The sequence below is a fragment of the Larus michahellis genome, chromosome 14, assembly GCF_964199755.1.
Source record: "Larus michahellis chromosome 14, bLarMic1.1, whole genome shotgun sequence".
Lineage (NCBI taxonomy): Eukaryota > Metazoa > Chordata > Aves > Charadriiformes > Laridae > Larus > Larus michahellis.
Window position 1 is genome coordinate 6,386,175 of NC_133909.1, and position 22,504 is coordinate 6,408,678.

Below are 22,504 nucleotides of genomic sequence, written 5' to 3' on the forward strand. Positions count from 1 at the left end.
ACTAGTAGATCTGATGTGGAGCTCAGGCATTGATTCAGTGCTGAGCACTGAGAGCATCTAAATAGCAGAGGAAATAAATTGGGTGCCAGAGCTATTCTATCTCTTCTTTTTGCAGTCGGTGCAGTAACCAACGTAACTGACTGCTGGTGGGTGGGTGTTGGTCATCCCTTTTTGCCTGGCTTAAATGTGTGTGCAGTGATGAGTGTCTTTGGTTTGCCTTACTTAATATACATAAATGTGAATTTATTTTTTAAAAAGGCAACTCAAAACACGCCTTGCGTTTGAGGTGTTTGGAGAGCGTTGAGCCCAGCTTGGCATACAGGAGTGCAGGACTGGCTGAGAGCATCTCCGGGAAACTGGTATTTCTCATTCTTGGGGCTATTATGAAGACGCATCACTGGAATATAAAACTAGTCATGTTAATACTGACTTTCATAGAGCTAAATATAACAACTGAGCTGTAAGTACCTATTTTAAAAGTGCTTCTCCGGTATTGAGTTCCCTCGCTGCTGAGTGAGGGGGTTGGCCTTCAGCTGACGATCACGTTGGAGGAATGAGCTGTCATGTGTTCATCAACAGCCATTCTGGCTTCCTCTGGTCGGGTTTCTTCTGGGTTTTGACAGTCTTTTGTGTGATGACAGACCTGCTACGTATTTATTGTTGATGCTGGCATTCTGCCTACTACTTAGCTTGCTTATCCTAGCAACTGAGGCAGGTGCGTCTGGCACACGAAGCTGAAAATAGTTGGGCTGCCTTTAAAAATCAAGAGATGTCATAATAGGTTAAATGTAGTCCCCCTGCGGAGAAAGTTTTATGGGGAAGAATTTGTGTGATTATATCCTTCAGGAAGGATCCCAAAATGGGAAAGCTGCTCATTTACAACTTTTTATGATTTGCCAGAGTTGACTAACGCACAAATACTGCTGCTGCCAGGTAGCATTGGATCATCTTGTAAGTCTGAGTTCTTCAGATACTGTTTAATACAGACCAGAGAGGTATGGCTCAATGATATGTTGAAACATAATGCATCAATTTAAGCACCATGTGTTGGAGAATAAATTGCCCTAATGCATGTTGAAATGAAAGTATCGTTGTATATTTGGAGCTCTGCAGCAAGAGAACTCCAGTTGAAATACCCAAACAGCTGCTCGCGTGTGAGTGCTTACTGGAATGTGAATGTTGCTGCCTGGATGTTAAGGGGCTATCTATACAGTACTTATTTTAACAAATAATTTTAGAAAGCTGTATAAAAATTGATGTCTATCTACGTACCCTGGTGGGATGTGGGAGGCAATGAAAACACTTCCACAATCTGGAAATGGGCTGTGGGAGGCTTCAGGTTTCCTATTCTGGTGGAGTTCTGACTCCAGAAGTTGGGTCTAAAAGCCTAGCTGGCTGGTGCTCTTCCTCTCTTACTGAAACATGCCATCAAGAAGGCAATAAATACTCAGGTACTTTGGTTTGATTCCGGATCCTGTCCTTGAACTATAGATTTATGTCTAATTTAGTAAAGCAGGCTGTAAGCCAGGGTATGGATTAGGATGAAATGCTGACAAAGCACAGTGGGTTTTTGGGCTGGGGATCAACAAGGAAAAGCACCGAATGCAGCGTTGTTGGAGTCATGGATTCTGAAAGTGAGATGTGAAAAAATGCTGTCCCTGATACTGCGTTCACATGTCATTGGTGTATTTGCAGGGCTCAGAATGACGTACCAATGCAAATGTGTTCTCGACCGCTGAAATGCATATGAGGCTTCTCCCTGTTCAGCAGAAGGGAACCTGAACTGAGTTCCTGTGAGGCTGAGCAAGCCTGAAATTAGAGTTCAGTCTTGTGGCCTCCCTGTTAGCGTGCTTAGGACATTAGCCCTCCTGTAGCATCTCAACTGCACTTTGTAGTTTTGAGCTTGTTGATAACACTAACTGAAATAGCCTGCAGGTAGTCTTGAGATCACTGAAACAGCTTGATGAAGGACCACTTTTGGAAGGACATCACTTGGTTAACTGACCAGTAATCAGTGGAGATTCGTCAAGTGATACTCCTCTTACCACTAATGACTCCTGGTGCCCCACAACTCTGCGTGAACTAATGTAGAATATGCAATGATGGTCCAGCCGCATGTGTTGTTGCCAGCCCTAGCCCTTTGCCAGCAAGTTCTTTAGCAGGAGCTGGAGTATGAGCAGTGTTTTGACTTTATCCATGCTCTTAACGATGTTTTGTGTTGCCTGCATGGACCTGGGGGCTGATAAGTGCAGTGACAGCCATTTCTTTTCCTTTTTTTTCCAAGGCAGGTGCTTGCTGCAGTGAATTTAATACCAACTCCCCTGCCAGCTAAGACTTCTCAGTGTACAGTACCTTGCTTAAAATGGTCCAGGCCAACCAGGATTTCCACAGATATCTGGGCGTATCTTGAGTGACAGGCGTGCAGGATGAGACACGGAACTGTGGTGCTTCTTCCTGTACCTTCTGTCTTCTCTGGTACATAGACGGGCTGTGGGGAGGAGGTGATGCGTGATGCAGGCAGAGGAAGAGGAGAGGGAGACTTGAAGTGATGAACGAGTCAGAATGTCTGCACCCTTTTTTGATGTGTCTGTCGTGGACGGATCGGCCGGTTGCTCCATTTTGGATCTGTCAACTGGATTTTGCGAACGTGACAAGGGGGTTAACTCTGTGTATGGAAGTGCCTCAGCATGCTCTGCTGAAAACTGTCTCAGTCCAGAGGATTGGGATACTGTGCATTTGTATTTGTCGTGTTATTTCTGACTAAGTATCATCTGGGGTCACTAAATTCAGTGTCTCTCTCTCTCTCTCTCCCCCCTTAGCTGAAGCTCGAAGATCGTTCTGTGGTCCCTCGAGATGTGGTCAGACATATGAGCTCCAGCGTAAGTGCTTTTTTCTTTGTCCTTTTTTGATTGTGATACTGCTGCATGGATTTATAAGACTTGCCAGATTGCCTGAATGGAACTGAACGGTAATGCTTTGAGCGTGTTCTATTTTTAGTGTGTTTGATAGACCTCGCTGCATCCTTTGAAAATGAAATGCTGATAAGCCTGCCTCTCCACTGTTGCATATCTGCAAAGGTCTCCTGAGCCAGCGAGCCTGATAATGTCAGGTACTGAGACAAGAGGCTCGTCTGTCCTGTCATCCTTTAAGTTTTAAATCAATCCATTCTGAGATGTGGGGAGCATGGACCTGAACCTAACAGGGAGGCTGGAGTGGAAACAGATCACACTGCTGCTGTGTGCTTTTTGGTGTGCTGTGATAGAGAATCTGGAGGAAGTATTTTCAGGGAGACCTCTCAATCTGCAGTGAGACCCATCTTATCCAATTTCTCACAGAAATACAGCAAATCCCAGCACTGCTGAAGCATCCAACACAGCTAGGTCGGCAGAAAGCAAGCTGGTTTTTAATCAGCAGCCAATAATCATTACCTTTACTCTTCCCGGATGCTATTTTAAGTCCTCATCATTCTATTCTAGTTATACAGCATTTGTTGCTTATCAGAGATGTGTGGATTTGGGTTTTTTTTTGTAGGAAATACTGGGAATGTTATTCAGTATCAATGATCAGATGAGATGTGGTCTCTTCAGGAGCGTAGCTAGGCTGGCAATTTCTTGCTGTAGCTTACACCTCACCTATAACCCCGAGCCATATGGCCTGCCATGTGCACGCCTGTATCTTCTCTTGACTTGCTTCCAGCAATGTGGCTACCAAGGTTGTGGTGAAGCCGGCAGCTGGCCATTAACTGCTGCAGTTGCACCACATGGTGTGCAGCCTGGTGCAGGGCTGGGGAGGGCTCATCTCTGACCTTGGTGTTTCGGTTTTGTTTTTGTTTTTTTTTTTAAATAAAGCTTTTTTTCAATTGGTGGGGGGGAAGGCAGAGTAAACCCACCCCTTTTTCACAGAATGTTCCAAAGAGGAAAAAAGGGAGGAAAAACTTGGAAGGGTAATTTGAAAAATGCTGAAACAAAATATTTCCATAAGAAATGTACTTGTTGTTTGGATTGGAAATCTGGAGTCAACATATCTTACTAAAACTGCAGTTCTACAAAAGTCTTTCAATCCAAAACAAAGAACAGCTAGCAAATTGAATTATCAGCTGTTCACGCCATTGTACCTGGCACAGCTGGACTCTAGTGTATCCTCCTTGTTCAGAGGGATGCTTTGAGTCCTGCCTCTCAACCGTTTGTTCTCCAGTGCTTCTTAAAGTCATTTTTAGTTTTCAGGACAGCAAGGTGTTCTCCTCTTGGCAAGCATGGATGTGCTGCTTTTGTTTGCAATTTCCATACTCTTCTGAGCAGAAATTGGCTTCTCTGGCTTGCTGCACGTGTGTCAGTAGATATATTACCCAGCAGTTGGTTTGCTTCCTTGTTTATTATCTGTTTGCGTGTTTAAACACTGGCTTTCGCTTGACCATTTGTACTAGTGGCTGGTAACTTCTTTTTTTTGAATTGATTTTTTGGTGAGGGTATAACTCAATTTCTTCCCTCTATTCAAAAGCATAGCAAATCTGAAGATGACTTATATACTTCACCTTACCCTCAAGTATGTTTTGAATGTCAGTGGTAAATGAAAGAATAAACCGCTTCTATCCCAAAGCACACCTTCGCTTGCTAATCAGATATATTCCAAAAATTGCAAGAGCATTTAGAATAGAAAATCTGCAAGTGTCAGCCTGCCAAATTCAGGATGTGGGATGGTTGCCCTGCACCAGTTGGCCTGGCAAATGCACAATGTGGAACTTATTCTGTATTCACCACACTCTCTTAGGGCTCACTTTTAACCTTGAGCGGGAAGGACTCGAAATCCTCTTCCTCAAGAGAAGAGAGCTGACTCAAATTCATGTGCTTCTCATCAAGCACCGAGTGTGGGGAAAGACTGCTTCAGGGGGTAATGCATAAAATGAGATCATTTTCTCTGAATGCAGTTGGGCCTGTAAGTCTGTTCCAGCTGGATGAGAAGTGGTGAGAGTGGCAGAGTTCATTTTCCCAGGTGATATGCTCATTTGGGGGAAAGATTAGAAGTAGGTCTGTAATCTCCGGCACCTGGATTTTGTTGCTTCAAAGGGCACTGGGCTATGTTGTCCCTTCTAAATAAAGGAGTAAGAGGGGGGTGCTGTAAAGATCCCCTTATTAGAAAAGAGAGCATTGAGGGAAAGAGTAGAGGGATGGGAGGCAGAAGATATGGAAGTGAAGCCGATGCTTGCTGAGCTGCCGTTCCCTCAGGTGGGAGTTTGCTGGTCCGCCTTAAAGCTTTGTCTCTGGGGAAGGAAAAGAGCGACTTCTCCATCCATTTACTGCTTAAACATTCAGTATCTCTAGTGTGGCACATGCTGTCAGGGTGCCAGAAGCAGCAGGAAGAAAGTCTAGGGAGTGTGCTTAATTCTGGTGTGAGTAGGGTTTGAACCCAGTAACTCTTCTAATGAAGATCAGTCACCTCCCGTTTCCAGTTCTGCTGTTGGGGTTGATGGAAATTGATTTTTTTTGTAACAGAACTGTGAAATGTCAGCTCATTTCATTTGGCTCCTCCTTTAATGGGGACATCTAATGAACAGGCCGGGATGGCTGTATTCGAGCAGGCTGGTGCGGAGCCGTGCTCCGGCTGTCGACCTGCCCTGGAAGACGAAGAGGCAAGTTGGCGGCTTCTCACTGCGGGACTGCATTACTGAGCAAATCCCATGGAGTGATTCAGCAGAACCCCTCAGCCTGCAAATCTGCCTCCCCTGTTGCCAGCTAATGTTTCGTGTGACAGCGAGATAAATAAACTCATAATAAACAAGGTTCTGTGGCAGGTGAGGGAGGAGAGCTGTGACTCAACAACCCTGTAGCTTCTGGGGCTGCTCACAACGTTGATCTTTGCTTTCTTAAATATAATAGCACTCTGTGCTCACTCACGCATTCTGCAGTTGGAAGGAGAATCAAACCTGGTGCTCTTGCCCATGGCACCCTACTGTGCTGGATGGGAGACAAGCTTGTAGGGTGGTGAAGGCACCTTCTCCATGGGGAAGCTGTCACCTGGAGAATGGGCAAGAGGGTGTTGGTGTTATGTCAGTTGTTGCAGTCCTGGGTTTGTTACCTGTTATTCTTTCACCATCAATAAAAGAGGGGGTTTAGGCCCAGAGACAAGATGATCCACAGAAGCCACAGGTGTTGGATTGTATCATGTCTCAGAGCTGCTGTCATGTTGGCTATTGATAAAGGAACAATTAATTCTGAAATGCTCAGTGTAGGGCAAGGAATTTGCTTCTTGAGGTTTTTTTTTTTGTTCTGTTGACTAAGCAATCTAAAACACAGGGCCTGAACTGCAAAGCATGGGCAGAGGATGGACTGGGCATACTTAATTTAGCTTAATCTGGAGGAAAAGCAAGGTAGGTGGCTGTGCTGTAGCCTGCAGAAGCTGTGGGTTTGTTGAGCAGGTGCCATTTCTGAGCAAGCCTTGCTCATCTGACAGCTTGAATTGTGCTGGCAGCAGCTGTTGTGAATCTGGTGATCCAGCATAGTTCTGGCAAACCCTTTTCAGGTGAGTTATGGTACAGCTCTGCTGGGCTCTTTCTTGGCAGCCCGTGCAGGCTGGGAGCTACGTTGGGCTTAGCTGCTGTCTGTCGTGATGGAGCTGTAGCTGGGAAAGGCTCCTGTTGCTTCCCAGCCTTTCTAGAAAGAAATGGGAGTGATGTGGAGCCGCTGGAGGGAGTGAGCCCCTATTGCCTTGGGCTCTGCCAGCCTGGCTCTCCCAGTCCTCCTGGCCATGCTGGAGTGGCAGGACCCACTCTCCTCATCGCCACCTCCGTGGGGGCTGAGGAGCACAGGGTTTGCGTGATGTGAGGAAGACTATTTGCAGGAGGCAGGTGGAAGGCAAGCTCTGCCAAATGGGCTGAGCAGTCTGCCCAGGAATTATCCTGGACTGTGGGTGTCTGTAGGGTGTCTTTGCTCTGCTACCAGTCCCCAAGATGAGACTGGATGAGTTGAGCACCACTGAACTCCTGAACTCCCTGCCCAGGGCTCTGAGTGAAAGCCTTGAATAAATATTTAATGTGGTCAAAAGAACAGCATGTTTATAAGTGGACTGAGCAAACAAATCCACTTCTCACAGGGTATATGCCCTTCGAGTGTTACGCTCAAGTCCTGTTGGAGCAGAGACCTTGATGTTTGAGATAAGGACAGCTTCAGAAGTTGCTGATACCAGGGCATTTGTCATGCTGGCCCTCAGTCAACTTTTATAATGGACTTGTGGTCTTTAATAAATAAGAGTATCGATTGTCCCAGCTGTCAGGAGGCCAGGGCAGCTGCCATGTTTGACAGTGTTTGGGTTAGCAGCCCTTCCTTGCAGGCCTCCACCATATGTGTGAGCAACATGCATATTGTGTGCTCCCTGCCAAACTATCCCCAGAAGGCTCTTGACAGTATGCGTTATTTTCTTGGGGACAAAAAAGAATAAAACTTTGCTTAAAAAGTGAGGGAGGTAATGACAACCATCTCGTAATTGGACCAACTGCAAATTATCTGGCTTGAAACCTTGAAATCTGACTAAAGGTGCCAGATTTTTTTTTTTAGTATGGCAGCAAATGAAGAACATCTATAATGTCCTGCAAAATCAAGCTTTACATGAGAAGTCACAGATAGCTTTAAAGAATTTTTCTTTTGTTCTGGGGTTGATGATCTACCCCTTTCTGCTGACTCAGGGCAGTACCTGCAGGATGGTCCTGTGGAGTTGCAGAGATCTGCTCAGTTGAATAGACCAAGGAGCCACCCAGATTTTAAAGCAAGTAAATACTAATCACCTGATGTAGTGTGGTCTTATCTGACCAGATGCAGGAGTGTCTGGGCTGCTGCTTTAGCAGCCATTAAAACTTTAACTGGGAAGAAAGGATTGCAGGTCTTTAATAGTGATCTTGCCTTCTGAGTTGTCTTAGGGTCATGTGAAATGCCCCTTCAGAACGAGGACCTGGAGGGTAAGAGGGGGTTTAGTCCTGAAAGTTTACTTGTCTCTGCACTTTTGATCTGTACACAGAGCACGTGTGTGTGTATGTAGGGCCTTTCCCAGGTGATAAACCCTTTTTCCTCTTTTGCATTTTCAGGACAGCCAGTGTGGAACTGTAATTGATGTCAACATAGAGTGCGCTGTGAAGCTGGTAGGAACCAACTGCATCCTCTACCCTGTCAACAGCAAAGACCTGCAACATATCTGGGTAAGAACACAGCCAAAATACACATGGGAGCCAGGGCTCGGTGGTTTGAGGGGATGCTGCTGTGTTTCAAGTAACACATGCAAGGGAAGCATCCACATTGTACGAGATGCATCTGCGGTTTATTTTAAACTTACTGCAAGCATCCTCCCTGGAATGAGATGATGCAGTATCGCCTCATCTCCCCATCTGTTCTGTGTTTCTGATCACATTGCTGAGACCAAATTGACTTGGAGGGGCCAGGTTGACATTAAATTGTGTGAGAATTTCTGCATTGAGATGGGCTGGTGTGACAACCTGATTGGGACAGCCCTGTGGCAGTGGCACAGAGCTTTAGAGCTGCAATATTGGTATTGCTTAAACAGGCTATTAAAATGAGTTGAGCTGAGCATCTTTCTGTTGAGCTGGAACAGTCTGAAGCATACCTGGTTCTCCCTCTTGAGTGGGTGGGTGATTTCCAGAGACTGGGCAGGATAGGATTTCATCATTCTTTTTTCTCTGAGGAAAAGACTATTACATAGTGAAGAGCCAAGAGTGTCACAAGCTTTCTCAAGAAACGGCCTGTGGAAAGTGGTGGGATACAAGCTTCTCTGTGGTGGAAAATTAGTCTCAGTGATAAAAATTAATTGTTAATATTAACTGAATGCGGGTATGCTGCTACTTTGCAGAGCACCTCTTGAACAGAACAGGACACTTGAATTAAGTTTTAAGATCCAAGGAAAACCACCCCAGAGAAAACCTGAGCTGTTTAACTGGAGAATCCAGGCAATGTGCTGACTGTCAAGCAAACTCTTCAATGTGCCTTAATTCCTGTTTACAGGAATTTCTGCAGCTGCTGTCCTAAATCCCTTTGAGATTGCTATCTAGTCTGCATTGTGTGAGAACCTCTTTGATGTCTCAGAGTATGAGGGTTAATATTTATATGGTTTTGTTTCCTGTTTTCTTCATAGCCTTTCATGTATGGTGACTACATAGCCTATGACTGCTGGCTGGGCAAGGTCTATGATTTGAAGAATCAGGTCATCCTCAAGCTCTCCAATGGAGCCAGGTACTTTCTGTTGAGGACTGTTCCTCTTGGGTTTCATGGTCCTGATCTGTTTTAAGAGAACTAGGATCAGGCTGGGCTTCTCATTTGCACTAAGAAGTTTATCTGCTTGTGTTAACTTTATATGTAGAGTAAGAATACGTCTTTCTCTGAAAACGTTGAGATTCATTGGTCACTCTCTGGAAAAGCTGTTGTCTGAAAGGTGACAGTTTTTTTTTTTTCAATCTCAGCAGATCATTGCACCAGACCTGAAGCACGCTGGGCTTTAAACTGCACAGCTGCCCTGGAAAAATGGCATTAAAGATGGATCGCATATTCCAGACCTTTTCTCAGTAGGAGAGCATAACTTCACTGAGATGCAGGGAATGAGGGTTCTTACCTTAAAAAAAAAAAAAAAGCCCTGTGAAAGTGAAGAAACCTGCAGGCTAGTGGTTGTTATCAAAGACAAAAAAGCAGCCCAAAATTGAACAGCTTCGCTTTTTCATTGTTATTTGCAACTATATTAGGAACGTATTTTTTCAAGGAAGACATAATCCAAAGTTGTACCTCTGGAGAGATTTAACCAGAGATATTGAAAGAAATATCTGGTTAACTTACTTTGTAGTTCTGCAAACCCAGCAGAAGGATCTGAATTCTGTTCCTTGTGCGTGTCAGACAGTTACTTGTGAACTAAACCCCTCTGAATTCACCGTGTTCACTCTGTTACTGAGGCCTGGCTTGTCCAACAAACTTTTATTATTGATGCACAGGAAGGAAGGAACCAGCAAAGGGCCAAGAGGCTTGTGGGCCTGGCAGCTGGGGAATAACCCATCTGTCTTGTAAATTGAGTGTTGACACTGATGTTTAAAAAAAAAAAAAATAAAACTAACCCACAACCCCGCAGCTAGCTCTGAGTCTAAGAGAAGTCAGTAATGTGAGAGCTAGAACAGATGATTGGCGGATGTGTCTGAGATTTCGGTTGTTTTGGCTTCCGGTTAACCCAGGCTGGAAGGCTCTTGCGCATATGTTAAAACTGGGAGGAAAAAATAGCTACATTTCTCTATCGCCTGCAGTTACTGGTGTAATTCGAAACCTTCCTTGGTTTCTGTTACCAGCTCATGCATAGCTATGTAAAATGAGGTAACTGTTTTCAAAATCTCTTCCTAATGAATCATTTGAAATCCCACCAGAACTCGCTCTGGAAAGGAAGCTCTTACTGAAGCAAGTATACCAAATTGCCGTTGGGTTCCAGTGTCAGTGTGAATAACAAATGGGACTTTGCAGCAGACAAATCTTGTCCAGCATCCTGCAGATTACTTAATTATTTCTTTTTTACCTGCTGAAGGGAACCTTTAAATACCAGGCAGCACTTTTATAGCTTGTCTATAACCAGTTTTGCTGTGGATCGTAAAGGCTCAGTGAGCTACCGCTGGGTGTGTGGACAGACCCGCTCAGGCAGTGGCAGTTAGTTTGGTGCTGTTTGCTTTTGGGACGGATGGCTCTGGAAATGTGACCATGTCTTTTGTCTGTTTTCCAGGTGTTCTATGAGCACAGAAGATGGAGCCAAGCTGTATGACGTTTGTCCTCACGTCAGTGACTCGGTGAGCTTCTGGTTCTCCTGAGGGTCTTTTTGATCAACTTCATGTTGTAAGCTTTTTCGGCAGGAGGGAGGGGGAAGGCAAAACCATGGGCACTTATTAATCCTAAAAATTAAACGATGCATCACAGCTGAAAAACACTTCACTAGATCCTCACTTGAAGTAAGTGTAACAGGATATAGCTTAAAGGTGATGTTAGTAATGAGCAGGTTTTGAGGAGGTATTACAATTAGTATATCCAGCTGCTTTCTTTGCAAACAACTTGCATAACATGCAGTCAGATGGCTGATGTCAAGTTCACTCTCTGCTCATTATATCCGTACATGCTTGAAAAGGCTCTTATTCCATTTAGTGCTTTCAAAATTGTTCCCCTTCTGGAAAAGGGCATGTTGTTTAAAAGGTGTTCTGCTACAAGCACATTTCCAGACAATGTAAAATACTGTTTCTCTTGCAGTTGTAATCCATCGCATTCTCTGAATGGAGACCTGCCACAATACTGGCATTTTCCAAATCATGTGGTGGGGAAGGTTTTTCTAGCTTTTGGGTAAAACATAGTTCCCTGTGTGATGATGGGATCTAACTTCTCGCCTTCAAAGGCTGAGGACAGCTCGCTTGTTACTCCAGCGGTATTGGCAGTTGACTGAGAATGGCATGCAATTCTTAGGAACTAGCGATGCAGTCAGCTCTTATCCTTCCCAGCCTTCAAAGCAAAGGTCTGTTTGATCTAAAACTGCACTTCAGTTAAAATTTGCTGCCTATTTCTTGAAGAGTAAATGGAATATCAGTTTAATAGGATGTGCTGCTGTGGTTTTCTTCTTCTCCAGTGTCTTAGTCTCTGCCACTTTGGTTGTGCAATGTGTTTTCTGCTTGCTAAATGGATGCTGTAGCAGAATCCAGCTTCTGGGTGCCCTGTTCTGAGATACCTTGTTTTGAGTCAGGCTGCCTTTAAAGTGTACGTAGTCCTCTGGGGACTTGTGGTTTGGTTTGAAACATGAGTTGTCTCCAGTGTTACTCTTGATCCCGTACTCAGAATTGCTGTGTGTTAGATACTTACCTGACTTAGATCTTGTTGCACTGCTCTTATCCTTTCTGACAAATTACAAGACTCAATACAGTTTTGTGCTCAGTATTTTATCTACCCTAAACTGCTCTGTCCGCCCCCACACTTTGAATCTTCAACTCATCAAGTCACTCTAAATATCAGTGTGAAAGAGCTCTAGGGCAGCAATTGTTGTGTTTACTGTCCTGTTTTGTTTTCAAAGAACTGTCATTAACTAATCCACTTAAGACAGAAATAATACTTAGAAGCTTAATTTGACAAGCAGAGGAGTGAAGGTAGGAATCCTCTGGCTCTGAAAGCTGTAGGTGCTTGAATTAGAGCATGGAAAAGAGATGGGTGTCCTTGCCCTGGACTCAGCCCACCTTGGCTACCTTATTGCTGAGAACACTTGTGTGGAAATCCACATTTTTTGTTTCTTCCAGGTACCTTTGCTTCTCTCCCACTAAGTCGTAGTTGCCATACATGTGTGCCAGTGGGTTGCTATAGGAACTGCTGGGCTGTCTTCAGGAGAGGAATGAGCTTTGAGATGGGTGACTTGTGGACTTTTCCTGTATGGTTAATCGTACTGATCATGAATGAGAGAAGAGAAATGCTGGAATCTTAAATCTTAAGAGCAAGAATCCTTTATGCTGTCTTTTTCTCCTCCCTTTCCCCCACAGGGTCTCTTCTTTGATGATTCATATGGCTTTTATCCTGGGCAAGTCCTCATCGGGCCTTCTAAAGTCTTCTCCAGTGTGCAGTGGCTCTCGGGTGTGAAGCCTGTTCTGAGCACAAAGAGCAAGTTCAGAGTGGTGGTGGAAGAGGTAAGGACTGACAAGCTGACACACGGCTACCTTTTTCACAGAGCAGTCCCTGGCTGGCGTTTTGGAGCAGAGTCAGCTTGCCATGGTAACCTTCCAAGAGCAAATGCACGGTGGCTGTGGTGTTCTGAAGCGACAAAGTTCTCATTGCGGACTGACAGGACCTTTGAGCGTGGTTTGGCTTTTCCTCCCAGGGGTCCCTGCTAGCACCCTGTAAGGTGATGGTGTGCCAATACACTTGGAGGCCAGCACTGCTGATCGTTAGGGTAATAGAAGCACCTCTTCTATTGAAACTTAATGTTGCACGCTATCCAAAAAGGGAGAAAAGGTGCTGACTCTTTGGTGAAAGAGGGAACAGCTTCAAGTCCATTACCATGTCTCTTTGTGACATTGGACCGCTGATTTGTGCATCCTAGAGCTTCCTTCCCAAGCCCAGATGTCATCTTTCTTGAAGTTAAAAACTGTAGAAGCTCTTGGTGTTACCAAGAGCAATGCTATGGGAGCACTGTAGTGGTCCTGAATGTGGTGAAACTGCATTTGGCAATCTTAAATGATAAAAGCATGTTTGCTGCTTTCCTGTGTGTAAATGTTCAGATCCTAGACACTGGTCTAGGAAAGCCTCTGAAAAATTAAATTGCCTTCTCTCTCTTTACATTGTAGGTACAGGTGGTGGAACTAAAGGTTACTTGGATCACTAAAAGCTTCTGTCCTGGAGGTACTGACAGTGTGAGCCCTCCTCCCTCGGTAATCAGCCAGGAGAAACTGTCCAGGTGAGATCAGTTGAAAACCCCTTTTTACTCCCAGCACAGACTATGGGTGACATGCCTACCAACTGAGCAGACACAATGCTGCTGCTGCTGTTTCCAGTGGGTTTTTTGCCTTGCATGCCTGTATATTCCAAATTAGTTTAGCAGACGCTTGAGTTGACAAGTGCATAGAGGAAAGCGGTGTCTGGCAACAGCTCACTTCTTCCCTTGTCCTTCCACTTGTGTCTGGAGCAGGCTGCATCTCTTAACTGTGTGTGTGCAGTAGGCAGTGAAGGCGTCCTGCTCTGGACCCAGGCTGGTGCGGAGGGAGCATCTGGTGCCCTCTGCCGGCTGCAGGTGCAAAAATGGGCTGGACCAAACTGAAAGAAAAGTCAGATGAGTAATAATAGCACAATGCGGTCTGGTTCCTGCCTGGAGTTCTTTAGCTGGAAGAGAGCAGCTCTCGGATGACAGCAAAAAAAAAAAAAAAAAAAAAAAAAAAAAAAAAAAAAAAAAAAAAACAAATTTAAGAAATGCCAACTTCAAATGTCTCCTGGCAGCCGTCTCTGGGAGGGGGAGCTAGAGGCAGAGGAGTGACTGATGTCCCACCCAAACCCTTTGTATCCCCACCCGGTCCCTGGTGAGATTTCCCGCTTTAGAATTGTGTGTCTGGAAAAGATTTGGTGGGGTGTCGGCTTCTGCCACCCCAGAAGAAGTGCCATTGGCATGAGGTCATGCCAGCCTTATGAAGACCCTGGTCACTGCTAGGTTCTGTTACTGCGTTTGCACTTTGCTCATGGCTGTCCTCCTGTTCTACCAGGGTAAAGCGTCTGGGGTGCTTTGACCATGCCCAAAGGCAGCTCGGGGAAAGGTGCCTCTATGTGTTCCCGGACAAAGTGGAACCTGCAAAAATCACCTGTGAATGCCCAGAGAGGAACTGTGTCCTGGGTGAAGGATCAGTTGCCAAAAAGGTGAGTTGAGGGGTTGAGGGAGGCATTGACTTCAAGTGTTTCTGATCGCTGTGGCTTTTAAGGCAGAAATCTTCCTGGTAGTCATGTGGTCTGAAATGCGACTCCTGAAGTGATCGTTGTAAAGAGTAATGGCTTGATGTTGCCAGCAGCAAAGTAACCTTGTACAGCAGTCTGACTGCACTGAGTGAAGCGTGCAGCTAATACCATGAGAGAACGTGAACAGGACCTTGAACATAAAGGTGTCACTTTGCAGGGGGTCAAACTGTATCGGAGCTGGTGCGCTCTGACAGCCGGGGCTGTTAGACACATGTTGTTTTCATCAGCATAACCTCAGGTTTCTCATGGAGCCGAACTGTTCAGTTAAATCCTTGCTACAGTGAGACAAGAAAGAAGTCTCTGCTTCCTAGGCCAAATGAGTCATGCTATGGCTTCTGCATGCTGGCTGTAGAGCAGCGGTCTTCCTAGAATAACAGGATATCATCAGTGGGGATGGTGACCTCCCTGCATAGCTCTGTTATATAGATTAACTTCTGCAGCCTCTTGTGACCTTCTATAACAAAAAGTTCAGAACATGCTTAAAATAGCCTTAAGGAGCAAAGCTCGCTTTCCTTGGACTAGTCCAGTGCTGCTCGTGAATAGAGCAGCGGTGAGATGCTGGTTTGCAGAATACTCTGGAGCAGGTGGAATGCGCAGAGGCCCATGGGGTGCTGTTTTCCCCTGTGTACAAAGCTAACTAACCATTCCCCAGCTTGGCTGGCAGCTTGCTGAGTGTACAGGAGCGTGTCTTGACCCATGCTTGCTTTCTCTAGGTGAGGCGGCTGCTGAAGAAGCAGATAGTGAAGATCATGTCGTGCTCCCCGGAGTCTCAGGGTACCAGTGAAGCCCCTGACAAAGAGTCTGCTGCAGCTGCTGACCAAAAATCAGAAGAGCTTAAGCCTGGATCAAAGTGTGAGCTGGATGACTCTTCCAACAGTGCACCAAGTCCTGGGGAGAGAAAGGAGGAGCAGCCTGAAGAAACAGGGAAGGAGAAAGGGGGAGCAGCAGCACGGCAGCAGCAGCCTCCCTTTTTGCTGAAAGACGAAGGGTCATCTGACTACCGGCTTCAGTCCATGGAGCAAGATGCTGACGATGAGGCAGCTGATGACACTGATGACACTAGTTCTGTCACCTCTTCTGCTAGCTCCACTGCCTCGTCCCAGAGTGGCAGCGGCACTGGCCGCAAGAAAAGCATCCCTCTTTCCATCAAAAACTTGAAGCGGAAGCACAAGAAAAAGAAGACCAAGATTTCACGAGAGTTTAAGCCAGGAGACAGGTGAGTTGGATTTCCAAACCCAGGTATACTTGCCCCAATCTCCCTTATCAAAGTTCTCAGATGTAAAACCAACTCCTCAGCTTGGGTAGAGGGTGATGGTGTGCCTCATGCTAGGACACCGCCTGGTAGTAACCAACAGCGATTATCTTGTGATGACTGTGCAGTGGCCTGTGTGAAATCAGCTTGGTCTCAGCCCAGCTTCTGATGAAACTGGGGCCCCGTGACATGACACTGATGCTATTCTATTTCAGCTATGCCTCAGGGCATCGGCAGAATATCTGTGCTGCGCTAGACGCTGTACGCAGAGAAAGAGACAGGTGAATAAAGATCGTAGAGCTTAAACATGACACTAATTGGTTACCTCATTGGCAGCTTCTGCAGAGAGGCTGAGGGCAGACCATGGTAGCAGGAATGGGCAGCTCGTCCTCGGAGAGAGGTCTCCAGATCAGCACGGAGGTCTGGGCTGGCAGGGGGTCACCGCTGCGGTCATCTGTCATCCTTACCCTGCTCTGGAGAGAGATTGGCAACTTTTTGCCAGCAGTATACTTTTTATTGTTTTGGATTTTTTTTTTAATGAACAAAGTGCACTCCTTGAGAGCCATGGAGGAATTTATTTCAGTAGCTTGCGGGAGGGGGCATTGCATGTATCTCCCCATTTCTAGATAAAACGGGATCTCAGCAGCTTTTACCTAACTTGAGAATGTTTAAACTGTTTTCAAGGGATGCAAACACATCTGACAACTGGCCAGCCTCTCTTGCTGGCTTCCCTGGGCTACTTAGTTGTATGCAGATCCTAAATCAGAAATGCGCTAGTACAAGATAATGTGTGAGACACACAGAAAAGTGACATTAGGATTCAAGGGGTCAAGTAGTTTGAGAATGTTATGAACTTCACTCACATTTTAGGTATTTTAGCTTTGCCTGTGTGCAAGGAGAGCTGTTCCTTTAGACCTTGTGGGTTTTGGAGAAACTGGATTTGAAGGTCACAAACCTCAGCAGAGCAGTATTCGAGTGAAAGGAAAAACGGGAGTGTGTGGTAGAGTTCCTGGGAACTGATTCTCGCTTCACTTTTCACTTCTCATCATCCCCTTGCTGAGTGCCTCTACCTTCCTACAGGTTTTTTTCAGGAGAGCTTAGCTGGTAAACCTGGTAGCTTTCTGCCCATACAGGCAGTGGGAAGAAATCCCTGTGACCACACCGGGAGATTCCCATGCTGGATCTGGGCAGCTCCATACAAGGAAATGCTGTGTCAGATGTTGGGACACTTTAGAGATGACCGTGTTACAGCTAATAAGAAATAGAGGCTTTTTTAGCACTGAATGTGAAAACCCAGCTGATGGTTTGAAGGGCACGTGTGGCAGCTGGTCACAGCTCACTCTGAGCGGTCGTTGCTGTTTGAATATTCAGATGAAGCTGGTGAGACCATCAGTAGGTGTGCTGCCAAGCGCTGCTGAGAAATGCAAAGTGGATGGGCTTGCTGCAGTTAGTCACCAGATCTGATGTGTCAGCTCATGGGCATCTCTGACTGCAGGGGGCCAACTCAGCGTGTGGCTTTGCCATCGTTTAGAGACCTGCTGCAGCTCTCAAGGCAGCACATAGACCTCTGGTTATTTTTTAGTGAGGATACGCAGGGATTTTTATCAATGTCAAGTCGTGATTTTTGTTTGTGAAGCAGCATAAACTGCGCTGCAAACAGGGCAGTATCATTTCCTTGGGTGGCCTGCCTTTCTGCTCTCCCATCCTCAGCTCTGCGTGTCCCCACTTTCCCCAGGGAACCATCTGTTGGCACGTCACCCGCCGCACTGGACCCCTTACAGGCTTCCTTCTCTGATAGTTTCTGCCGTTGAGTGCTGGCCCTACTAGAAACTTCATATTATTTCCACTTGAAAATATTTCTCTGATGTTCATAAAAAACAGGGCTGGGGGAAAACAGTTGTATTTGCCTGTTGTGCCTTCTTTAGGGCTTGACTTGCAACCAACATAAATATGGCACTTGTGTTGTGTCTCAAAGGCCTGGCCAGCAAAATAAAGAGAAGATTTAAAATCAGCATGGGATTCAATTTGTTCTGTGCTGTAGGAGAGATGAAAATGGTGGAGGGCTCAGTAGAAGAGTCCGTCCAGCTTGGCTGCAGCTCTGTTCCTCCTGCCCCGAGCAACTCGCCTCTTCAAGCAGCTCTGTCAAGCTCCACAGCAGAGTAGCAGCATGTGGTCTATTGTTGCGTGTTTGGGTTTCATTTCTGGGCTGCAGAGACACACATGTATGTGTTTGAACAGCTGGGAAGGAGACTTTTCTCTCTTAAACAAAACCCTTTAGCTTTAGCCACAGTCAGTATGTTGCTCCTTTTTTTTTTTTTTTAAATTTCTGGAAGGGCTGAGGTGGATGTGGCTTTATCTTTCCTTTCCAGTCTCATGCTCCTCTAGCTTCAAAGACACCTCAGACTGCCAGGCTAGAAGGTGCTTCACTGGAGAAGATCTTAAGTTTCAAAGTATTTGAAGCTCCTGTCTTGCCTCTGCCGGGGTAGAAAGTGGGTGCTGGTAGATGCTAATTTGCTCCACTCAAAATAAAAGTGAGCTCAGCATCGGCTCCCTGGAAGGTAATTCTTCCTGCAGTATAGGCTTGCAGCAATGTAACACCTGCAGTGATTGAGAACCCGTCAAAACAAAGCCTGCTGTGTATCTGCTTCCACAGGGAGGACGAGATGGGGTTTCCTGACTTACTTCCCAGCCTGCTGATATGTGTACCTTTGTGTTCCCAAGATCCATCTAGATTCCTGATGTCGGCAGCATCACGTTCTGGTTGTGCTCATACACGTTCCCTCTGGTAACTCACTGCCTTTCTGTGTTGCCAGGGTTGCTGTAGAAGTGGTGACCACGATGACTTCGGCTGACGTGATGTGGCAGGATGGCACCGTGGAGACAAACATTCGCTCCAACGAGCTGATTCCAGTCCATCATCTGGACAACAACGAGTTCTGCCCTGGGGATTTTGTAGTGGACAAAAGAGGTATTGGGTGTCAAAACAATGCTCTCCTCAGGGAACAAACATGCTCTTAATTGCAAAGTATTCTTCAATCTGGATCTCCTAATGTACATTGTAGCCCTTTCACGGTAGCCGTTAGTAGTACTTGAGGTAGGCACAAGACCCTAACAAGGGACAGCAGTTCAGCTGATTTGATGTGAATGTCAGCAGAGAACCGTTATTTAAATACCAAAGTTGAACTATGACAACAGGCAAGATGTGGAAGGAATAAATGCCAAGGAGCAAAGCTATGATTCTCAGTATTTCTGTAGAGTAGAGGTGGCCCGTCTTCTTGAAAGTCCAAATGGCTCTGAGCTCTCCCGTGGAACGAGGGGAGAAGTGAACAGCTCACTGCAGGCTGCTTTCTCTGTATGGCTTATCTGTCACGACCCTCCTTTTTTTCTTGGAGGTTTTCGGGATCCAGAGGCATCTTTTTGCATCCCTTTTCTTCACCAAACCAATTGGTGACACTAGTGAGGGTCACAGTACAAGTTCAAGCAGACTTACGGCTTTTGGATATGAAATATTGATGGCACACCATCTGGCCCTCAGCTCCTCTTCTTTTCTAGCAGGGAATAGCCCTTCAACAGTGGGGAGCACAAGATATTGTCAGGTTGGGAAGAGGGAAAGCTAGCTTAGCAAAAATAGATGCTGTTTTGCGTGGCCATTTCTGATGACTAATAGTCTGACTGGTCTTGTGAGTTAGACGTAGTTTGTGGAAACTAAAGTTATCCATCAACTCAAGCTCTACCATTCTAGTTCGGTCTCTGGGAATCTGTATTCCTCTGCCTGTCAAACGTACTCCCCAAGCAGTCTGGGATGCCCACAGTTCCTTGCATTCCCCCACTAAGGATGTGGGAGGTAGATCCTTGTCAGCCAAATAAACCTGAAAGATGTCTGGCTACCAGTGTGCTGGGTAACAGCCCAGGCCTGGAGAGGTGGTCCAGCTTTGATGCTGTTGATCCCCGATGCATGCTTACGCACACGTATACCTGCCTGCCTTCCACCTTTGTCCAGTCCATTTTTCCAGAGAAGCAAAGCTGTTCTGGGTGATGCATATCTAAATGAGGACCTTGGCAGGCAGAGCTGCTCTCAAGGAGCTCTTGGCCAAGCATGTCCAGAAACTCTGGCAGTCTTGGTGTAGAGCTAATTTGGAGAGCAGAGCGCTAAGGTGACAGTGTGTTTTCTCTTGGTGATGGAGCTCCAAAGTGGTCCCAAAGTGAATGTGTTCACCCAGTCCAATGCAACATAACCTTACTTTGTCATCACTCCATGCCCCATTAAAATGCAACTTGTTAGCCAAGTACAATTTTGACTGTGTAGGAAGAACTAGTTCTTCTCATGCCGTCTACAAATGGAAGGTTTCAGCTGTGGGGGCTTGGGAGCTGACAGTTGCTGTGTGAAGCCTGTGCTCCTCCACTTAACTTGTTTATTTTCTTCCCTACCGTTATGACCAAAAGCTCAGAGCTCCCAGGACCCTGGGTTATATGGAGTCGTGCAGTCTGGTGACCATATCGGCCGTACCTGTGTGGTGAAGTGGTTCAAGTTGAAATCCAGTGGAGATGATGTGGAGGTAAGTGCAGGAGCCAGTGCCTGTTGGAACCAGCTCAGAGAAAGCAGATGCAAAACAGCATAAACTTCACACATAAACACAGATAAGCTGGGAGTCAGCGCTGCAGTGGAGTTTGTCCTTGAGGATGGGAACAGCAGTGTGCTTTTGGGCCTGGGAGGCTTAGCTCAAGGTGATGTTGCTTCATATTTGTAGATGCCCGCAAGGCAGCGAAGGCCAGGCAGAGGGTTTACATCCCATAGTCAACATCAGGCTCTGGTATAGATGAAGATTTTTGCTGAAGTTGTCACAGAGAGTTGATTTCTTGAGTTCACTATAAGAATTTTTCCTTCCCGTGTCTTTGCTAGTTCATGGAAAGAGAATCTATTGCATGTTGTCCTGCTTGCCTCTGCCAGACATTATTACCTTTTTCCCGGGGCTTGTGAGAACGCTGTACTCTGCAGCGTCCTGACAGACTCCAGTCTAGTTGGAGATGAGAGGGGGACTCAGTCCACACAAATCTGTTGTGCTGCTTTCTGCCTTAGGATGGGAGACTGCATTGCCATAGCTGAGCAGGGCCCTTTATATCCAGAAGCAGAACATCAGTCTGACCTGGGGGCATGCTCCTCTGTACCCATTTCTCGTTATTTGTGGGCTCCTGGTTCTCTTCCTCCAGGAGAAATCAAAGGAAAGATGTTTCCCATTAATTGGCAAGTTTTTTGTCAGACGCTTCCTGTTGCCTTAGATCATTTCAAAAGTAAACTCTAACCCTTTGCGCCCCAATGAACTGCTTTGAGAAATCTGGGTGTTCAGAAGGGAATAAAATGTTGTTCTTGCATGTCTCACGATCATAGTGACGTGGAACCTGAAGTAAAGGTGAGGGGGAGCAGATGACACAGAATATCTGCTTTCTTTCATTGTTGTGCCTTGATGGATGTGCTACAGGATGAGGTGACAAGAAGGGACATTAGCAGCTCCTTGCAGGCTGTTGGAGCAACTGAAAATTGACAAAAATATAACACAAAGTACTTTTGCTTGTTGAAGGGGTGCTCTGAAGGTCAGCGCAGCATCCTGGGGCTGACATGTTCACATTCTGTCTCCAATGCAGCTGATCGGGGAGGAGGAGGATGTGAGTGTGTATGATATTGCTGATCATCCAGACTTTCGCTTCCGCACTACTGACATTGTGATTCGCATTGGCAACTCGGACGGAGCCACAGCTAAGGAAGATGAGGTAGGTTCTGGGCACAGTTTATGTGACCGTATTGTCACCAGGTATTAATGGAGACCCTTGAAAGAGTCAATAGGAGGCCCTAAGCCCCACATGGGCATCCTAAACTCCCGAGCTTGCTAGCTTTGTATCAGTGTCCCCTGCTGTCCTGAGTAAGATACCGCATTTCTAAGTCTGGTGGAGATGTAACTTTGAAACCCTTTGACCTTGGTGATGGAGTCCATAGCAGAGCAAGAACAAAGTTGAGACAAGAATCAAACGTATGCCTGAGGGCTTTTAATAAAACTCTTGCTTAGGATTTCAGAGTAACTTCTAATATGGGGATATTCTGTGGGCTCCTGAGCCAAGAGTGAAGGTGGATTTGTCATGAAACCAGTTTCACTTGGCAACAGAAGACTTGGGCTTCTGGTTTTTATCTGAGTTATTATGTGCATGTTAATTTTGTTGAGCTGATTGATCTCCTGGGGAGGAGGGAGGAACAATTTCTATTGTAGAGGATGCACTCTTTGCTAGGAAACAGGCTTCCTTACTGTGCAGGGAAGACCTCCAGCTTTTGAGACTGCTGCCCTAAAAGGGTTAAAAGGTGTTGTGTGGCTCCTATTGTGGTTCTAGTTTCAGCAGCATGAAACACATCTGAGCTTGCTCAGCTGACCTAAATAACCTTCCAGTGCAAGATGCTACTTATTGTGCACACCCTGTGCCAACGGTGACTTGTCTGTTCTCGCCTCCCCCCTCTCTGCTGGGAGAAGCTTCTGGGAGCCCCTGATGCTGGGTGTCGGAGTGCAGGGACAGCCGCTGGCACCCCAGTAGAGGGCAGCCCGATTCAGAGAAAGGTCCTGTTCCCTTGTTGGCACAACCCCAGCTGTGCTGCCTTTGGGAAGGCCACAGCCCTGCAATGGCCCTGGTCCTGATCAGAAGTCAGGATCTGCTGCCAGACCAGCCCTCCTGCTCCTCTCCTTGCCAGGGGGAATTTCCCCCATCTCCGTGGCAGTGTTGTGGGGTTTCTCATGGAAAC

At 46.2% G+C, this 22,504-nt stretch overlaps 1 protein-coding gene across 2 annotated transcripts in view; it reads left to right on the plus strand.

The window, feature by feature from the left end:
- Positions 1 to 22,504, plus strand: part of UBE2O (ubiquitin conjugating enzyme E2 O) — a 67,019-nt gene that overhangs the window by 32,912 nt on the left and 11,603 nt on the right. Inside the window, exons 1-12 of one of the 2 annotated variants that reach the window (XM_074607218.1) lie at positions 2,605 to 2,669; positions 2,820 to 2,879; positions 8,072 to 8,182; positions 9,130 to 9,227; positions 10,741 to 10,804; positions 12,521 to 12,664; positions 13,322 to 13,431; positions 14,228 to 14,378; positions 15,188 to 15,690; positions 18,540 to 18,694; positions 20,170 to 20,282; positions 21,367 to 21,492. In XM_074607218.1, the coding sequence (XP_074463319.1) occupies positions 2,868 to 2,879; positions 8,072 to 8,182; positions 9,130 to 9,227; positions 10,741 to 10,804; positions 12,521 to 12,664; positions 13,322 to 13,431; positions 14,228 to 14,378; positions 15,188 to 15,690; positions 18,540 to 18,694; positions 20,170 to 20,282; positions 21,367 to 21,492 (1,587 nt within the window). In that variant the 5' untranslated portion in view covers positions 2,605 to 2,669; positions 2,820 to 2,867. Of the gene's footprint in view, positions 1 to 2,604; positions 2,670 to 2,819; positions 2,880 to 8,071; positions 8,183 to 9,129; positions 9,228 to 10,740; positions 10,805 to 12,520; positions 12,665 to 13,321; positions 13,432 to 14,227; positions 14,379 to 15,187; positions 15,691 to 18,539; positions 18,695 to 20,169; positions 20,283 to 21,366; positions 21,493 to 22,504 lie in introns of those variants that run through there. The other variant, XM_074607217.1, reaches the window with a different exon arrangement.